General features: G+C 33.6%; 1 protein-coding gene across 1 annotated transcript; it reads right to left on the reverse strand.

Annotated features, from left to right (window-relative positions):
- Nucleotides 1-9432: 9432 nt before the first annotated feature.
- LOC132174009 (uncharacterized) lies at nt 9433-11013 on the reverse strand. Its single transcript, XM_059585726.1, has 3 exons — nt 10692-11013; nt 10482-10561; nt 9433-9816 (listed from the first exon to the last, which is right to left on the reverse strand). The coding sequence occupies exons 1-3, from the start codon at nt 11011-11013 to the stop codon at nt 9529-9531; spliced, it is 690 nt and encodes a 229-aa protein (XP_059441709.1). The 3' UTR covers nt 9433-9528.
- Between the last annotated feature and the right edge of the window lie 6372 nt (nt 11014-17385).

Here is a 17385-nt window from a genome sequence, read left to right on the forward strand (position 1 = left end):
GTTCGGCGAACCTCAGATTCGTTGGGGTTAGCCAAATGACCCCATGCCTATAAGGTTGTTCGACAACTCCCATAAGTGTGGTTCAACCACTCTCATATTCAACCTCTGCAAGTGCAACCATCCCCTAATTTGATCTCTAGGGGTGGCTAAACTGTGGGGGTGGTTCAGCCACCTCTTCTGATCAATTATGGAGGTGGTTGAACCACCCCTAGCCATGAAGGTGGTTGGCCACTTCAACGTCAGTCCAAACCCTTCTTTTTTTTTTTTTTTTTTGCTTTATATATATATATATATATATATATATATATATATCTTTTAGGATAAATTTTTAATTTCATAACGATTATGTCAGAAAAATGGCCAGAATTTATAAGAAGGGAGGTATTTGTTACACAAACATACCATGGGGAGTTACTTACACTTTTAAACCTTGAAAGAATTATTTGTCACAACCTTGAGGGATCAATTTAGCAATTTTTCCTACGAAAAATGCAAACAAATTTGCCGGATTCAAACCCTGAAATTTCATTAACTTGTCTTATAATCTTATAGACTGGTGAGGTTCTGATAATCTTATAGATTAACAAGTTTGTAAAGATCAATAGATTTGCAATCTGGTGACACTAGTACGATTTTGGGGATTAAGGTGCTTCCACCATTTACCAAACAAAAATGTCAATATTGCTATTCTTCTAAGAGCTCATAACCAAAAAAAAAAAAAAAACAAACAATAGTCCTCAGGATTTGGGCATGAGACATTGAATATGACTTGTTACTTTTTAGTTGCCTTTTAGAACTTCGTACTAAAATTAGACATCCCACCCTAACTCCCGAAGCATAGTACTATTATATTTGGTTGCCATTAATTACTGATGTTTGTAGTGGGACATGCCATTTGCTGCTTTCCCATCCTCTGACTACATATCACATGCAATATTTTCAGTTGCACAATCTATGTTTCCAGATTCTTTACTCTTTTTCTTTTTCTTTTTTTCTTTTTTAATATTCAAAGATGGGAAAAGGGAAAAGGGTGATCCATATTCTTTACTTATAATTAGGGCAATGGATATGTTTATGGTCGACCTTTTTGTTTACTCTATATATTTCGAGAAAGTCTGTGTTATTGTCTTGAGAAAGTTATTATTATTATTATTATTAATTTTCCAAAAGATTTAGTTAAAATTACAATTGAAACTCTTTAAACTAACTTATATAGTTTAGTTCACTTGAGTTGTTTTTCATGTCATTGTCCTTTCTAACCACAGTGGCGTGGCTGGGTAGAGCAATTATGACAACCACACTCACCTTCTTTTAATTTTTTGTTTTTAATTTTTGGGGCATAATTATAGTTTTATTTTATTTCTGCTACTATTTTGATGAAGAAGTGGACGGAGATCTTTAGATTGATACAAGACAAGATCACAATATATATATATATATATATATATATATATATATAAGAGAAAAGTTCAGGTTTTAAAATATTGGAATGCACAGGAGTGTCGGATATATCTCTCCACCCTTTTTTACACTAAATATCATGTCGTTTTGTAAAATATATTTTATGAAAAGTATTTACACATTATATTATATATTATATATTATATATTATTTCCAGTTATATTTATGGGTCACCATCCATCTCTATGTTAACGTAAGAATTGATTACAATGAATTTCAACTTATCCTCTACAAACACCTAATCTACGTCTTTTCTCTTCCCAAACACCATTTTAACTCCAAAGGTAACCATTTTTACGTTCAAAACCAAAGTCAAACATTTCCTCTTTTTTTCCATTTTCTTCTAAAACCTATTTTTCTCGAGTAATTCTAAAAATCATTCTTGTATCCCCTTTGTGTCACTCAAAAAATGAGGTAGTTTTTAAAATTACCTTAAAATTCTTTAAAATTTAATAATGATCAATCATAAGCCCAATTATAATTCTAGATGTCATATCATTCTTAGAGTAATACAAGAAGGACACAATATGATTTCTAACATTACTCTATCTCTCACACATTCTCTTAAACTCAGAAACTACCAACTTATACACCACAACGGTTCATCCACCTCGTATCTCAAATCTCACAGCTCGTATCTCTTATATTACCATGTTAGGTTGATTTTACTGTGTAATATTGTCTATTCTTTTTTTATTATTATTTTATTTCCTATTTTAACTAGCCTCTTCAACTATAAATAGTACATTCCTATACATAATTTAGAACACACATAAATACAGTATTCAATTCAAACTTCTATTCTCTAGTTATTCTAACATGGTATCAGAGCTAAGTTTCTGTAACATTGACTAAAGTATTGGGCAACCTGTTAGAAATAGTGTTCAAAACTCCAATTGATTAAATAATGTTTTAATTATTATTATAAAACAATTGACATCTACACTTATATTCTTACATGGCATATATGTGTGATTGTGTATTATCCGATTATATGTATGTGAGATCCCTAAGATGCATTATATTTGAGAAATGGCGTGAGTATCACAAAAGATCATACTCAAAGGTTCTTGCAATTTATAAACTTGTTGTTCGTAGTCATAAATGGAACTGAGAACATTCCATCTAGACTATAACATATCGAACCTCAATGATTTGTCTTGGTTAGGAGAAGTCGGTTGGCTTCAGGTTGATATGTTGGGGTATTGGCAAGGATATGTCATACGCTGAACAGGACCACGTGAGTCATCATTCGTTTATAAATGTTGTAATAACAAATGATGTATGTGTACAACGGCTTATTTGTGAACTCAAATGTGATGTGTAGGTTACTTTGATGTATCAAAGAGTGATACCTATCATCAGTCGAAATAACCTCAATACGTTAAGTAATTACATGTAGCATTGTGGGAACACTAACTCAATAAGGAATCCAAATCTTTTGTCAGATAACAAAGAGATAAAGAATATTTCCATTGTTTTAAATCTAATGGGAAAGGTTATCCTAAAGCTCAATCTTGAGTGTTTTCAGTAAGTACACTAAAAACTTATACATGTACAAGGTGAGATGCAATCTCACAAAGTATATAAGGATAATCATGAATTTAAATCAGTGACTCAAGGAAAAAATGTAGTGAACAAAGTAACACTACATAGACTTTGGTTCGACTATGAAATGATTCTATGGAGTAGTAACATGCAATAAATAAGTACGTCATGAGGATTAGTTGATTAAATCAAAAATACTTATTAGAGTGTAGTCACAATTATTTAGTGAAATTAATTGTGATTATACAGAGTCGTGTGACATTGTCAAGGTAGACATAATCACAGGCCTATTAAGCAAATAATATTTTTATGTCCCTCTTTGAGCTAATGTAAATTGGTTGATATTTATATTGGGCCTCAGATATATTTATTTATTTGGAATATTTTATTTTAAATAAAACATGGGCCAGAAGATTTATTAATCTTATTGGTTAATTGGAAAAATTGGACTTAGGAAATTAAATAGAGCATTGGGCTCATAATTTAATCCCTACAAGCTAAAGAATTAAAAGGAGCCTTGGGCTCATGATTTTAATTCTTGTAGGCTTGTAAATAAATTTTGGGCTCAATAGAATTAATCATAAGGGCCAAAGTTAAATTAAAAGAGCATTGGGCTTGATGATAAAACCCAAGCCTAAATTGCTAAGCATGTGGGAGTGGGTTAGGACTAAAGCTCTAGGCGCATGGGGGAGAGAAATTCTCCCCCATGGCCGTGTACTATGGGGAGTCGCAAGGAGTGTAAATAATCACTCCTTGGCCGGCTTCCCCTAGGACGAGGATTTCTAATCCTAGTCCCACATGGCTTATATTCCTTTCTCTCATGAGATCCAAGTATTATAAATAGAGGTACAATGGTGAAGCAAATACACAACTTATGATTTAATGAAAATAAAACACATTTTTCTCTCCATAGAGAAATACACGGCCATTAAGGAGAAAATTGTGCTATTATTCAACTGGTTTTCATATTATTCTTGTGATTTTCATGCTCTTTACAAAGTCTTAAGATACAATGATGAATTTGTGCTATTATTCTCTTAAAAAGAAGAAAATTGTTTTTTAAACGTTTTAAAAAACACCTCTTGTTTTCTTAGGTTTGCATGATATTATGGTTTATTATGTTTGCATGTATTCATTAGGAGCCTAAGATGAGATTTGTTACGTGGTGATTTGAGGATAAGAGGTTTGCATGCATTTTGACACCTCATTGAACGTTCCTTGAATTATGACCGAACGTTCGACGTCGAGCCTGAACGTTCGACCATAAGCCTTAACATTTGAATAATGTCTATAATGGGTTAAAATTAGGGTTTTGTGACATTTTAGCTAGTTTGCTTATCGATTAGAATCTTATGTATCTATAATAGGTTCTCTAGTCCTGCACATAATGATAAACTATGTTTCGTTATAACATGGGCTTGAAATGTATGAGGGATTGAGTGAGCATACGAGGTAAGTAAATATTTACTACTTTCCATAAAAATGTGCGATATGTCAACTCATTGAGCACGCGTATGTTATTAGCATAATTTCTTTTCATGCAACTTGGTAAATGCCTTAAAAATTGATTAACAAGATGCATCGTATGACATGAAATACTGGTACGAGTGGTATAATGGTTATGGGCTTACTCTATAAACTTGATTGGCAGGTCACTACAAAACATAAATTATTAGTAGTGTTGGCCATTGAAAGTCAGACTTAATCGGGCTACTAGTGTTATGGACGGTAGTATAAAATATCCGGGGCGCTAGTATTGTATTACAGGTACCCCGGGATAGAGTCAACCCTGCTGAGAAGTGATAATATTTTTGGTAGACCATGCATGATATTATGACCTATTAAAGTATTAGTTTTCTGCATTAAAACTTATAGGTGATTGTTGCTGGAATTACACCTATACATCTCAAAAACCAAAACTATACTTTTATGGTGTAATAACAAAGGCAACACTTCAATTGCTCACAAAAAAAAAAAAATGTTTATTCCTACATATAAACAATAGCCCATTTCATATTCGACTGTGATATTTACTTACTAAGTCTTAGACTTACGTAGTATTTGCAGCTTGTCAGGTTGTCTGTTTTAAGAGGACTTCTAAATGAGAGAAGGCAATAGTCTGTTTTGCATATAGCATATTTGATTAGAATAATTATATTTCAATTAGTAGCTCCCAATCTATGATTAATAGTAATATATGCATACTTTGTAATTTTTAGATATCTCATATCAATCATTTTTACCTTCCATTACGTTTATTATGAGTATGCATGACGGGTGATCCATTCAGTTAATTACCATTTAACTGAACTAGAGGAATTGCCAGTATCCCTACCAAAATGGTTAAGGCCAGTTTTAGGGGCACTATAGTCACCTTGGTTTCGAGTTACATTTCTCTAATTGAAGTTGTGGTGTGCAAGATCCGTAGACAAGTTAGCTACTTGGGACAGCCCATAAGATTGGGCGCTTGCTTGAACTTTCATCTCTCCATATTCTTCCCATTGTGTCTACCCCTACTCCATCTTCGTCGACGTCCACCACTCTCAGTTTATGGCATTCTCACTTAGAACATGCATCTCTTTCTCGTGTTCGTGCTTTAGTCACTAGTGATCAATTAAGGTATGCTAATTATGAGTAATTTGACTATGTTGATTGTCAACTTGGAAAGCAAAATGCTTTACCTTCTAATAAATAGTGATTATATTCCTTCGGCATCTTTGGATTTAGCGTATTATGATGTTTCGGGCCCTACGCCCATTCCAACTAGGGGGGATCCTACTATTTTGTGATCTTTGTTATTCAAACCCAATTTCGATGCTTGCGAGAAGACGAGTACGGATATATAACTTTGTTTTATTAAATTGCTCTCTGACTGGATCTCTATTAACGCCCTTATCATTTATCAATATCTCTAACTTTATAGATTTTTGTGCTCTTTTTCCTCGTCTTCATCTTATTGAATATTTTTCCCTTATATAAGTTCTACGTAATTGGGTTGCGCCCCTTGCGCCTTTTTATGAGTTTGCTTTACTTAGAAAGAGAAAAATTCCCCACGGCACCCCTTTTTTTGTTTTTAAGTACTAAAAGAAGGTGGTTTTTTTTTTTTTTTTTTTTTAAATGGGAAAGTATGTATTGTTGCTCCTTAGCATATTGCCATGTCAGAGTATTTTGATTAATATTACTCTTTTTGTATGTCCCTTTTTCTTCTTAGAATAGAACAGAGCAGATCCTGGCATTGTTAAGTTTCTTAAACCTTTGATTTGAGTGGTTTTGCCCTCTCCTCACAAGGACGAGTATTGGGATTTTTGAATATCATTTCTGGAAAAGTATGTATGTTGATAACTGGCCATAGGATTTTTTAGTATGTAATTTTGTTATTTTTGTATATAATCTTCACCTAGATTTTCTAATATTACTGTGTTTCAAATTTCAGTGTAGAACATGAATCCCCCCTCCACTCTTGGTGTACGTGTTTGTGCTGCTAATCTCTTTGGTATTTGATATTGATGTTTGATTTTGTATTTCATTAGGTGTAGAGGTGTTAAGCGAGCAAGCCACTTGTGAGCGAGCTCGACTCGATTATTAAATGAAATGCTTCGTGAATACAAATTTTGGCTCGAATATTAAACAAAATAAGCTCGACTCGACTCGGATAGACTCGTGAGCAAGCTTGTATAAGCTCGTGTGTGTGTGTGTGTCTATATATATATATATATATATATATATATATATATATATAAGTAACACATAATTAATTATAAATCTCATAATTATTAAAATCTTAAAATTGCATTTATATTTAAGTGTTAAAAAATGAAAAATTCTAGACCCTTTGTGATCAAAGAAAGAGAGCAATCATTAAAAAGACATCGATTCAATTAGAGCAGACCCAAACAAAAGGAAGAAGAATCAAGCATAAACTATTGAGGGAGATTGCGAAAGACAGAAATTATTGAAGAATCAAACAGACTTAAACACTATTACTATTTGTCTTGTGAGCGAGAGTGAGAGAGTGGGAAATGAGAATTCAGGTGGAATATGCGCTATGACTGGTGAATGAGATTGAGAGAGACGTTGAAAAAATATTTTTTTGTAGGTGGCGTTGTCCCAATGCAGTTTGAATACAACCTGTTAACTCGTCCCACATTGCTAAGAAAACACAAATCTTCAAGTTTGCTTATCTATAAAATGATGCATATCCTCTCTCTTTGAAACCAAGTGCCTTGCTGTATTGACTCAGGCTCCATACTCGACTAGCTAGGCTAAGCAAATGCTCATATACAAGCTGGCTTCCTAAGCCGTTTAAGAGTACTTGAAGTTAAATTTTTTTTTTTTTTTTTTAAAAAAAAAACATTAAATATAGAGCTCGGCTCGACTTATTATAAGTTCGAGATCGATTTTTTTTGGCTCGCCCTTGAGCTCGAGCTCGAGTAAAATTTAAACGAGCCAAGCCTAAACAAGGGAAGCTCGCTCAAGCTCAACTTGTTTACACCCCTAATTAGGTGAATGCACCGTTTGGCAAGAGCCTGTTACTATTCATCCAAAAAATTTAACTCTCAACATTCTTATTTTTTATATCACATCAATCACTTTTACTACTGTTCAAATAAAAAAAACATTACAAAACAATTTTTTTTTTTTTTTCATACAAAACATTTAACTTTTTCTCACATCAATCAATTTTAACTATAGTTCCAATCTACTAAACAGTAACCGTTCAATGCCAAACAGAGCCTAAATTTCTGCTCATTATATCCATGCAAGGCCTAAAACTTAGTAGATTGCGAGACCTAAACCAATATATGCTACATTCTTGTTACAAAAAGGATGTTCAACGATTTTCAAAGTTGCATAGGAGAAGGATTCTTTTGATTTTTCCGGATTGTCATTTGAAAGTTGCAATTTTGTTTATGTGCTTAATGCATTAGTATGATGATTATAGGCATGAAGAGGCTAGGTAGCTAACTTTGATCCTATTGAGAGATGTTCCTCCCAGGATGCCTAAAAGATCAAAAGATTCATGTAATGTTAATTTGTATCGTTTTATTTGTGTTACAAGTTTTGTATTGTATAGCAATACAAGCATTTTAGTCCACTTTTACTATTTTTTGTCATATCAGAAAGTGAAATATATGTATTACTTGAAACTTCATTAAAGCAAAGCCTTCAGACCTACTTCTATAGAGTAAATCCCGAATATCTATAATCCCCCACAAACCACAGGTATCAAAAGTTCGGATTGTATACAAGACCTCGATATAAAATACCATTGAGGCTTCCATTCGAACTGCTTGTGTGAGACGAGAAGTGAAATATTTGATCTGTCAAGACACATGGTGTAACACCTCGGTCCCATATTGAGAAGATGATTAATGTTAAGTCCTACATTACTTAGTTATTAGATGAAATTGACTTCAATAAATTTTTTTTAAAAAAAACTCAAATTTAACTAGTTCTTTTAGAGCAATAGTATAGTTATGGCTACCGCTTTTTCTCTGTGTCATTACACATGTCCTTAATTAGTCATCATTTTGTCCTCAAAATACTTCCTTTGTTGTTTGCTTTCCTCTTTGAAATGATTTTGTTGTGACACTCAACATACTATCATCATATTCCGCAATTACGTCATCATTTATTTCATTCCGCAATTGACGTCAAAACAGCCAACCTTGGCATTTGGGGAGTAAAGAAGTCATGCCCTCGTCTATCTTCTTCTCTATGCTCCCTAAATTCAATGCATATGATCATCATACCACTTTAAGACAAACAAATATTTGAAACAAAACTTAGGGATATTTCATACTTAAATTAAGCACCTGCCCAAAACAAAGGATAATTATATGAAAATTGGATTGGTATACACACCCAAATTGCTACTAAGTTAGACAGGTAAGGTGAGAGGGGCATATGAAACTTAACTGCCAAATCTGATTTTGAGCGGTTTTGCTACCTATCCGTTTTGCAAACATAATCTCGATATATCAATCAAAATCTAAAATGTCGGTATTCCATGTTTAAGCTACTTTTAATTTTACCCATTTCGTTAGCAGTTTCTGTTAAATTCTATTGGGAGATGCCAAAATAGCTAAAATACCCAATTTTTTTTTTATGTTTTCTACTTGTTCCTTAATTCCCTTCTCCTTTTATCCTGAATATATGGTACAAAAACACACATTTAGACCAACTCTCAAATATCAAAAATAGAAAAATTCCACCTCCTAAGAGCAATATATATATATATATATATATTTTCTATTCAAATGGGAAAAAAAGGAAGAAAAAAAAGGCAAATTACAAAAGTGGGTCTTTCCCACTATTCCAAGAGCAAATTCAATTCAGTTAGTTTCCCATATAGCTTATTTTCAACAGAAAATAGACAGTAATTTTATACTTTAAATTCTATTTATTAATTACCCATGCATATTATCCCAGATTTTTCCCCCCCGTTTGCATAAATCCCATTTCTTTCTTCTTCTTACAATTAATTATAGTTTACAGCCAAATCTGATGCAATTTATATTAAGCCAAAAGCCAGAAATTTTTATGACGCTTAGTTGTAATCAAATAGCCTCCAAGCTTCCTGCTCTTCCTCCTCACTGCAATCGTCATACATGAAGCATTTTGGATGCAGTAATCAGCAACTCCGCCGCCATTTTTGTTTCCTGCGCATCTCTTGAGAAGGCACCATAACAAAGAAGATTGCTTTCTCTGTCCTATAACCAATAGTGACACTCTTTGCCTCTTTGCTTCCTCTGCTATTATTGGACCCTTTTCCTGTCCTTCAACCAAAGCTACATCCACTTTCACCTATTTACCAAACAGAGCATAATGTTCAAACTCAAGCATCTTGTTATATATATATATATATATATATATATATATATATATATATATATTAACTTATCTGCCAAACTGTTAAAAGGGTTTTTTGCAATCATAATCTGGAATTACCCGTTCGTTAAAATTTTCTGTTAAATCTTAACGGTGAAGCCAAAATGGACAAAATATCCCGATTTGTTTTATTTTTTGAAAAAACTAAACATTTGTTGACCCAAAGTCAGGACCTTTAGTTATTTTTTCCCTTTAATTTCTTAAGGGTAAATTTGTATTTTTCTAAATTATACATAGGTATAAAAAAACATTCTACCTGTTAGTTGTTTAATTTATGCAAAACCTTAAAGATAATGAGCTACCAACATTGCTAATTAATTCGAGGTTAAAATTGCAAAACCCTCAACAATTTGGAGGGTAATTGAAATTTCTTAAAAAAAAATAAAAACTTTATGTTGTATGTTTTAAAAGCATCAACAAAGTAAACAAACGTGATACAGAACTAGTAGGTGAGTTGTCGGATAGTGAATTAATGGTATTAAAATATCTTCAACAGAAAAGATGTTCATCTTTTTATGATCTGATGTATAATAACAACAACACAATTGGCAGAAGAAATATCTAAATTGCTTATAACTTACCCCAGGCCTTCTCATTTGGCATATATTTTTCATGGATTGCAGAAACTCATAAGCTCCTTGGTCAACCTTCCCGTTATGCCCTGCACCAGTAGCCTAAAATTACCTTAGATGTATTTGTTTCAATTTATCTACATACACATTCAAGCATAAATGAAATGAAATGAAAATAAATGCATGCATCATATATATATATATATATATATATCTCACCAGATTGTTTGGAGATCTTGGAAAGATGAAGGAGAACAACATTATCCTGGCTCTGAACAGCGTGAGTGAGTGCCCATTCAAGAGCTCCCTTTGCTTCAAGGCTTGAATCAACCACCACCATTATTTTGTTTCCATTCTCCGAACCCCCACCTTTGATATCCACCCTTTCAGAGTCAGCGCTGGAGTCGTCTCCCCTGCCCCTGCCATTCCTCAAAAGCTCTGTTTTCTGCACAGCTTTGCTGCAGTACTTGGAGGTTGGTTTGGATCCAAAACATGTCCGAAAACACAACAGCCTCGGCACTCTCACCCGTTTCCTGCCCATGTTTTTTTCAGAAGGTTCTTGATGAGAAACAAGGCAGCTGTTTATATACACGCAATGACACATCCTCGTGGCCATTGTTTTGTTGACTTTTTGAACTCTCCTGTTTCATTGTTCTTGTCTGTTTGCTCTGTTTTTCTATCCTTGTGGGGCTCTTCTTTAAACGTGCTAGCCATGAAGTGTTGTACATATCTGCCCATGTATGTGAACTCTTTAATGGTTCTGCACGTTTGTTATAGACTATCTCACCCACCATTTTAGAAAAATGTACCTCATTAATTTAACTATATATATATTGTACATATTATATTGTAGATGAAAGGCAGACGTGACACATTGCAAACTAGAGATTTTGTTTCGATTAGGGGGTTTAAGGTCCAGCTGTCTCCTTCCATGAAAAAGAAATATTTGATTCCATGGTGATTTCCTTGCACTTTGATCAATTAATTCTCTTTCTTGTTGACTTCCATACAGTCCATGCCAATGTTTAGGAATCATCTCTTCTAGCCTTTGATGATTGACTCATATTGAAAACTAGAAAAACAAAATAAAAGAAGAAACATTTCCTGTTCGGCTTAATCAGAGAAATATTGGGAACTTGGGCCGACAAGCCCAAACAACTTTATGTAATAAGGCCCCAAACCTTAAATTAAATCCTTAATTGTTGCCCAAACTCAAAAATAAAGCTAATTAATTAATTAATTATATGCTTTGTCAAATCAGTCCTTTCTCTGAAACGGACGGATACGGATCCTTTTTAGTCCAAATGGACCGGAGAGTATCCAGTTCATGATTATGATTTATTCTCAAAAATACTAGGGCTACAAATGGTATACGTGTCCCACTAATAAAAAAAATAAAAAAAAAATAAATTATTTAGAATGAAAAAAAAAAAAACAAATAAATAAAAAATTAATGGAGTGGCTGACCACCTCCCATTTTGGCCATAGGGGGTGGCCGGCCACCCCCATTTTAGCTAGGGGTAGCTTGAGCCACCCCCAATGGCCAGCTAGAGGTGGCCGAACCGCTCCCATGGCCTATAAGGATGGTTCGGCCACCCCAAACTTGCAAAAGGGAGTGACCTGTAGTGACTCAAAATTATTAATTAGGCTTAATACAGCTTGGTTAGGAGGTTAATTGAACTTTTGGTCACTAGGGATAACTGAGTGGGCATTTTTGAAATTTCAGACCTCTTGGCCGAACGCTCGTGTGGGGGACCGACCACACGAACACTCGCCTGTCAATAGTACGCGAATGCTCATGTAGGGACTAGCCGAGCACTTATTGACCTTTTGTTGAATGCTGGCTTTTTCCCGAATGTACAACTTGCAACCTAAAAACCACTGGGTAAACAATACATGAACGCTCGGTACTATAGCACCGAGGGCTCGCCCCTTTTTAGGACTGCTCCTGCAGAGCCCTCAGCTTTTTTTACCTTATAAATATCACCCTCCCACGCCTTTTGCAAACCATTCTACCCTCTGATCTCTAAAGAAACCCTGCTTGTTTGATTCTTGAGAGTTTGTGAGTGTTTTTGGAGAAAGATGAGGTTTTATTGAAGAACTTGTTGTGTTGAGGTAACCATTGTCTTTCTTTGATGATTTTAGTAGGTTGTTATGCTAGCTTTGTGCTTTACAGTAGCATAATTGTTAGAGTCTAAAAGTCTAGGTCTTAATCTTGTCTTTGTGCTTTACAGTAGCATAGTTGTTAGAGTCTAAAAGCATAGCTCTTAATCTTGTTATAAATGTTTCTCTTCCATTAGACTTAATCTTGTCGTATGGAGATGTTGTTTTGGTTAACAAGCGTTAGAAACCCTTTTTGTAGCCTTAGGACCAGTTGAGGAGGCTTCGAAGGATATTTGGCCAAATGAGGTTCTACCTGAATCTTTCTGACTGAACGCTCACCCTAGGGCCGAGTGCTCGCCTAGAGACATCTCAGGGAGCACGTTCTTGGCCCGATGTTCTATAGCCCCTATTTTATTGCTCTAGGTTCGTTTTAGTTGGACTTAAAATTAATTATAGGTTTTCCACATATTTGAAGAACTTGGATCCCTTGGAGGACTTTACAGAGGATTTGTACGATCCGGGTGAGTACTAATTCACATAATGCTTGCCATTTCTTTTCCCACATTGCACGACTATTTTGTGTACCAAACATGCATATATTACAACTCTTATGAAATACATTTTGCTGCATCATGAACTCTACCATTTGTGAAAATGTGCTACTTAACATGATAATGAAGATGAGACTTATAAAAGCACGTATATAAAATATGGAGAAGACTAATTGCATTGTATGACATGGTACACCGATACGTGAGGGATAACGGTCATGGGCTTACTATACATGTTAACTTTATGGTCAAATGTGTGTGTTATATGGGCCTTGGATCCAATGGTTAGTTGTGACCAGCGCAACCATGCCTAATGGTTGGTCACTATACGACGTACATCACTAGTAGTGTGAGCCACCCGAGGTCAAACTCGGTCGAGATGCTAGTATTATGGATGGTAGTGTACAATATCCGGGGCACCAGTATTGTATTATAGATCCCTCAGGATAGCGCCAACCCTACTGAGAATAGATAATATCTCGGATAAACTATACTGTTGAACTATCACTGATTCTCATGATTATAGGTTGTACTATACCTATATTACATTCATGGATAACTGTCATACCTAATATGTTGCATACTTTACTCTAGTTATCTTGATTGTAGCATTTTGTTATTACTTTCTTATTCCTTTAGTTAAAGTCTTTCGTTGTATTCTTTCGTTTGTGAAAGATCATTGAGTCTTGTCTCGAGAGGGATAAGGATGGGACAAACTATGGAGTCAATTACCAGTTAATTGATTTCCACATGGCGCTACATTCAAATCTCATCAATGATATATTTGACAGTGGCTCTAGCTAAACGAGTAATGCTAGAAATCACTCTTGTGTCCCTCTTGTATCACTCTAAAAATAATGTGGCTTCTAAAATTACTATTGAGCTTGTGGTTGGTTATTATTGAATTTTAATCAAATAATAATTTTAAAGTCATTTCATTCATAAAGTGACATAAGAAAAATATAAAAGTAACTTCTAAAATTACAAATTTAACCCGGAGTCCCAACTAAATTCAACTACATCTACGTATTCTAATTTGGTCACACTTTATAGGATGATTATGACCTGTACCTTATCTAGTTAATTATTCATTTTAATTGATCACGCACAATACATTGTACGTTGTACTTATTAAACTGAAATAAAAGTCTTAATTATGTGATATGTGGGTCCTAATGAAGACGTGTGATCTCACTAATAAGATCAATATTACCTATTTATAATTGTTGTCCTTTACAAATCCTACCTGGCTAGCATGTGGGACCTACACATCCATAAAGGATCTAGGATGAATCTGGTCCGATAGTCGGTAGACAAGCATAATCTTAAAAAAAATAATAAATAGATTCCACCGAAGAAAAAAAAAAGAAAAAGAAAGAAAGAAGTCCCACATTTTAATGCACTAAAAGTCGTAATTAATATTTGACTTTTCTAATTTCTTAAGATTTTCATGCACTCTCTTCCTCACATCTCTTTGAAATCTGAAACTGATAAACTCTCAAACCCTAATCACCCCCAATAGAACATTAACGCCTTAGGGCTGTAAGGATTAGATCCTATACTTTCAGAAAAAATATATATATATATACTCCAAGTGTGTTTTTTTACTGTCACATCAAATATACACTTAAGAATAAATACTTTAGAGCGTGTGTAGCACTCTTCATATTTGTATGTGTAGTAAATTAACAACATATAATTCCTCTCTCTCTCTCTCTCTCTCTATATATATATATATATATATATGTGTGTGTTTATCCCAGACCCAGAGCCTTCATATGGCAAATCACACAGCTAGGATCGATGGCACAATCATGATCATATAATTCTGCATCACCACTATCACCAAATAAGTGACACTACCATATACCAAAGCCAGGAAGCCAAAATAAGTAGTATATTTTGAGAAAGTACTTTCTCAAGTTAAACAATATTATATATATCAGGAAAATTATGCAGCTATATAAACTTCCACAGATTTGTTATCCTTCCAGCACTGCAGTATCAATAATTGTTTTCTACTGAATTCAAGAACTTCTACAACTTTTACCTCAACATTGACTAACATTGACTTTAACATGGAGTAGTTTGAGCATTGAGTGTGTCAATCTCCCTCGCTCAAATCCTTGACGTTCTTGTCAAGACTCACATAATGTTACAGTGCCTTAGCGCCGACTAGGCCAGGTTAGTATATGTTGGCTCTAATACCTTAATAGTGTTAGCATATTGGCTCTAATACCAAGATAAACCGGCTCACTGCATTAGCTAACTTTCGTTGGCGATTTACTTACTAAGTTATATACTTATGTGACTTTTCACATGTAAAACAATATTGTTTTATAAATTAACATGTGATAGTTCCGAGAGTAAAGACTAGAGGTAGTCATGAAGATGTGAAGCCGCTTTGTGAAGTTTTGCAGAGACAACTTTATGTTTATTTATGTATATTATTGTATGTGAAAGATAATGGTGTAATTATAGATGTTCTTGTGTTTATAGATACTCTTGGGAGAAAGAAAAAGGCAAAAGAAAAAATAGTAATAATAAAAAATAAAAATAAAAAACCAAAAGAAAGAGGAATACCATGGCAAATAGCAATTTAGTTCAGATCAATATATATAACAATTTCGTTGCATTTATTCAGCTACTATATGGTAATAAAGGTGGCAATTCAAGTTAATTGTAGTTAATTAATTTGTGAGCCCTACATTTAGGGTTTAATGTAATAGAGCCATGTCAAAATGGGTCGACCTAATTAGACACGATCAATAAGTAAGTCTAATTTATGTCAACCCACTTTACTCTCATAACCTGTGTAATAAAATAAAATTTTTATTTATGGTTATGCATATTAATTATCAATGTAATTTTGTGATCAATCTAGTTATGAATGTGTTCGGTTATATTCATAAAATATAATATTGTGCTAAACAAGTAAGATCAAGTATTGTGTCAACTATAATTAAATAGATTGGTATAAGCTATGTTCGTGCTAGTCCAACACAGTCTGTTTATTAAATGAGTTATGCGAGTAGTATCATGTCACCCATTTAGTTAAAATATCGTGTCAAAGTTGAGGAATTTGACACAATTAATTAAATGGGTCGTATTACCCATATAGCTTAACATGGCATGACACGAACCCGACTCGTGAAACCAAGACACTTTGCCTAGGCGAAGCCATGGCTATGAAATTATTTGTTGTGCCAAAGGAAGCTTTGATTAGATTTGTTGTGCAAAGCCTCACTCAATTTCTGAAAATGTACCTCTTTAAACTACTTCCATAACCACTTTGGCTTGCATAAGACCAGCTGCATAGATTTTGAGGTGTAAAGCTATAAATTTAAGTGAGGCTTTTTTGCCCCATTTCAATTAGAAAAAAATAAATAAATGAGGCTTTTTTAATATTAAAATTACAGTAATGACACCCTTAAAGCAGTAATTAAACACGTGGTTTTGCCTGAACTTAAAACTAACATGTCGACTAAGTTTGTTCATTTGAAATAAGGTTTAAAATAAATAAATTTCTCTTCTTTTTTTTTTTTTTTTTCAAATTAAATTATATATACAAATAATTATATGTAGCTTAAGACAAAATATGTCATCCGTTAAAAGTTAAAGCTAAATGTCTCGTAGTAGAGATGAATTCTACATTTTATTTGAAAATATTAAAGAGCAAAAAGTGAGATGAACGGTTTTTAAATTTAAAATATAAACTAAAAAATTAAAATGAAAATTTTCAATTAATATTTTAATATTAAAAAAGCCTCATTTTTTTTTTCTTTTATCTAATTGAAAGGTTAGCGGATTTTGTATAAGTCTGGAATGTAATACGTCATCTTTGACGTCTATAATCTCGTAACTTCGGCTATGGTTGCTTCAGAGCTTTGTACTGGGTTGATTGAGCTTTATGCTCGTTTATCAATGAATGAGATTGAACTCTTTCAAAAATAAATTCCATTTTTCAATTTCTTTCATTCTAAAGTCTCAATATCTTGGAATTCAATTATTTATAATTATTTTTACCATGATTTGGGCCTTAATTGAAGAGCATTGACTAATCTCTTTATCATAATTGCTGCTTTAAATTTGTATTATACATATATAAAAACTCAATTCTACTATGTTAAAGTATATAAAAAATATATATAGAAAAAGCAAGGAAGAAAGAAACAGATTAAGGTGGTTCGGCCTATAGCCTACGTCCACACATCAAATCATTTTCTTGGCTGCATCTTTCTTTCACTTGATTGAAATTG

The sequence above is a fragment of the Corylus avellana genome, chromosome 3, assembly GCF_965113065.1.
Source record: "Corylus avellana chromosome 3, dhCorAvel1.hap1.2, whole genome shotgun sequence".
In the NCBI taxonomy this organism is placed as follows: Eukaryota; Viridiplantae; Streptophyta; class Magnoliopsida; order Fagales; family Betulaceae; genus Corylus; species Corylus avellana.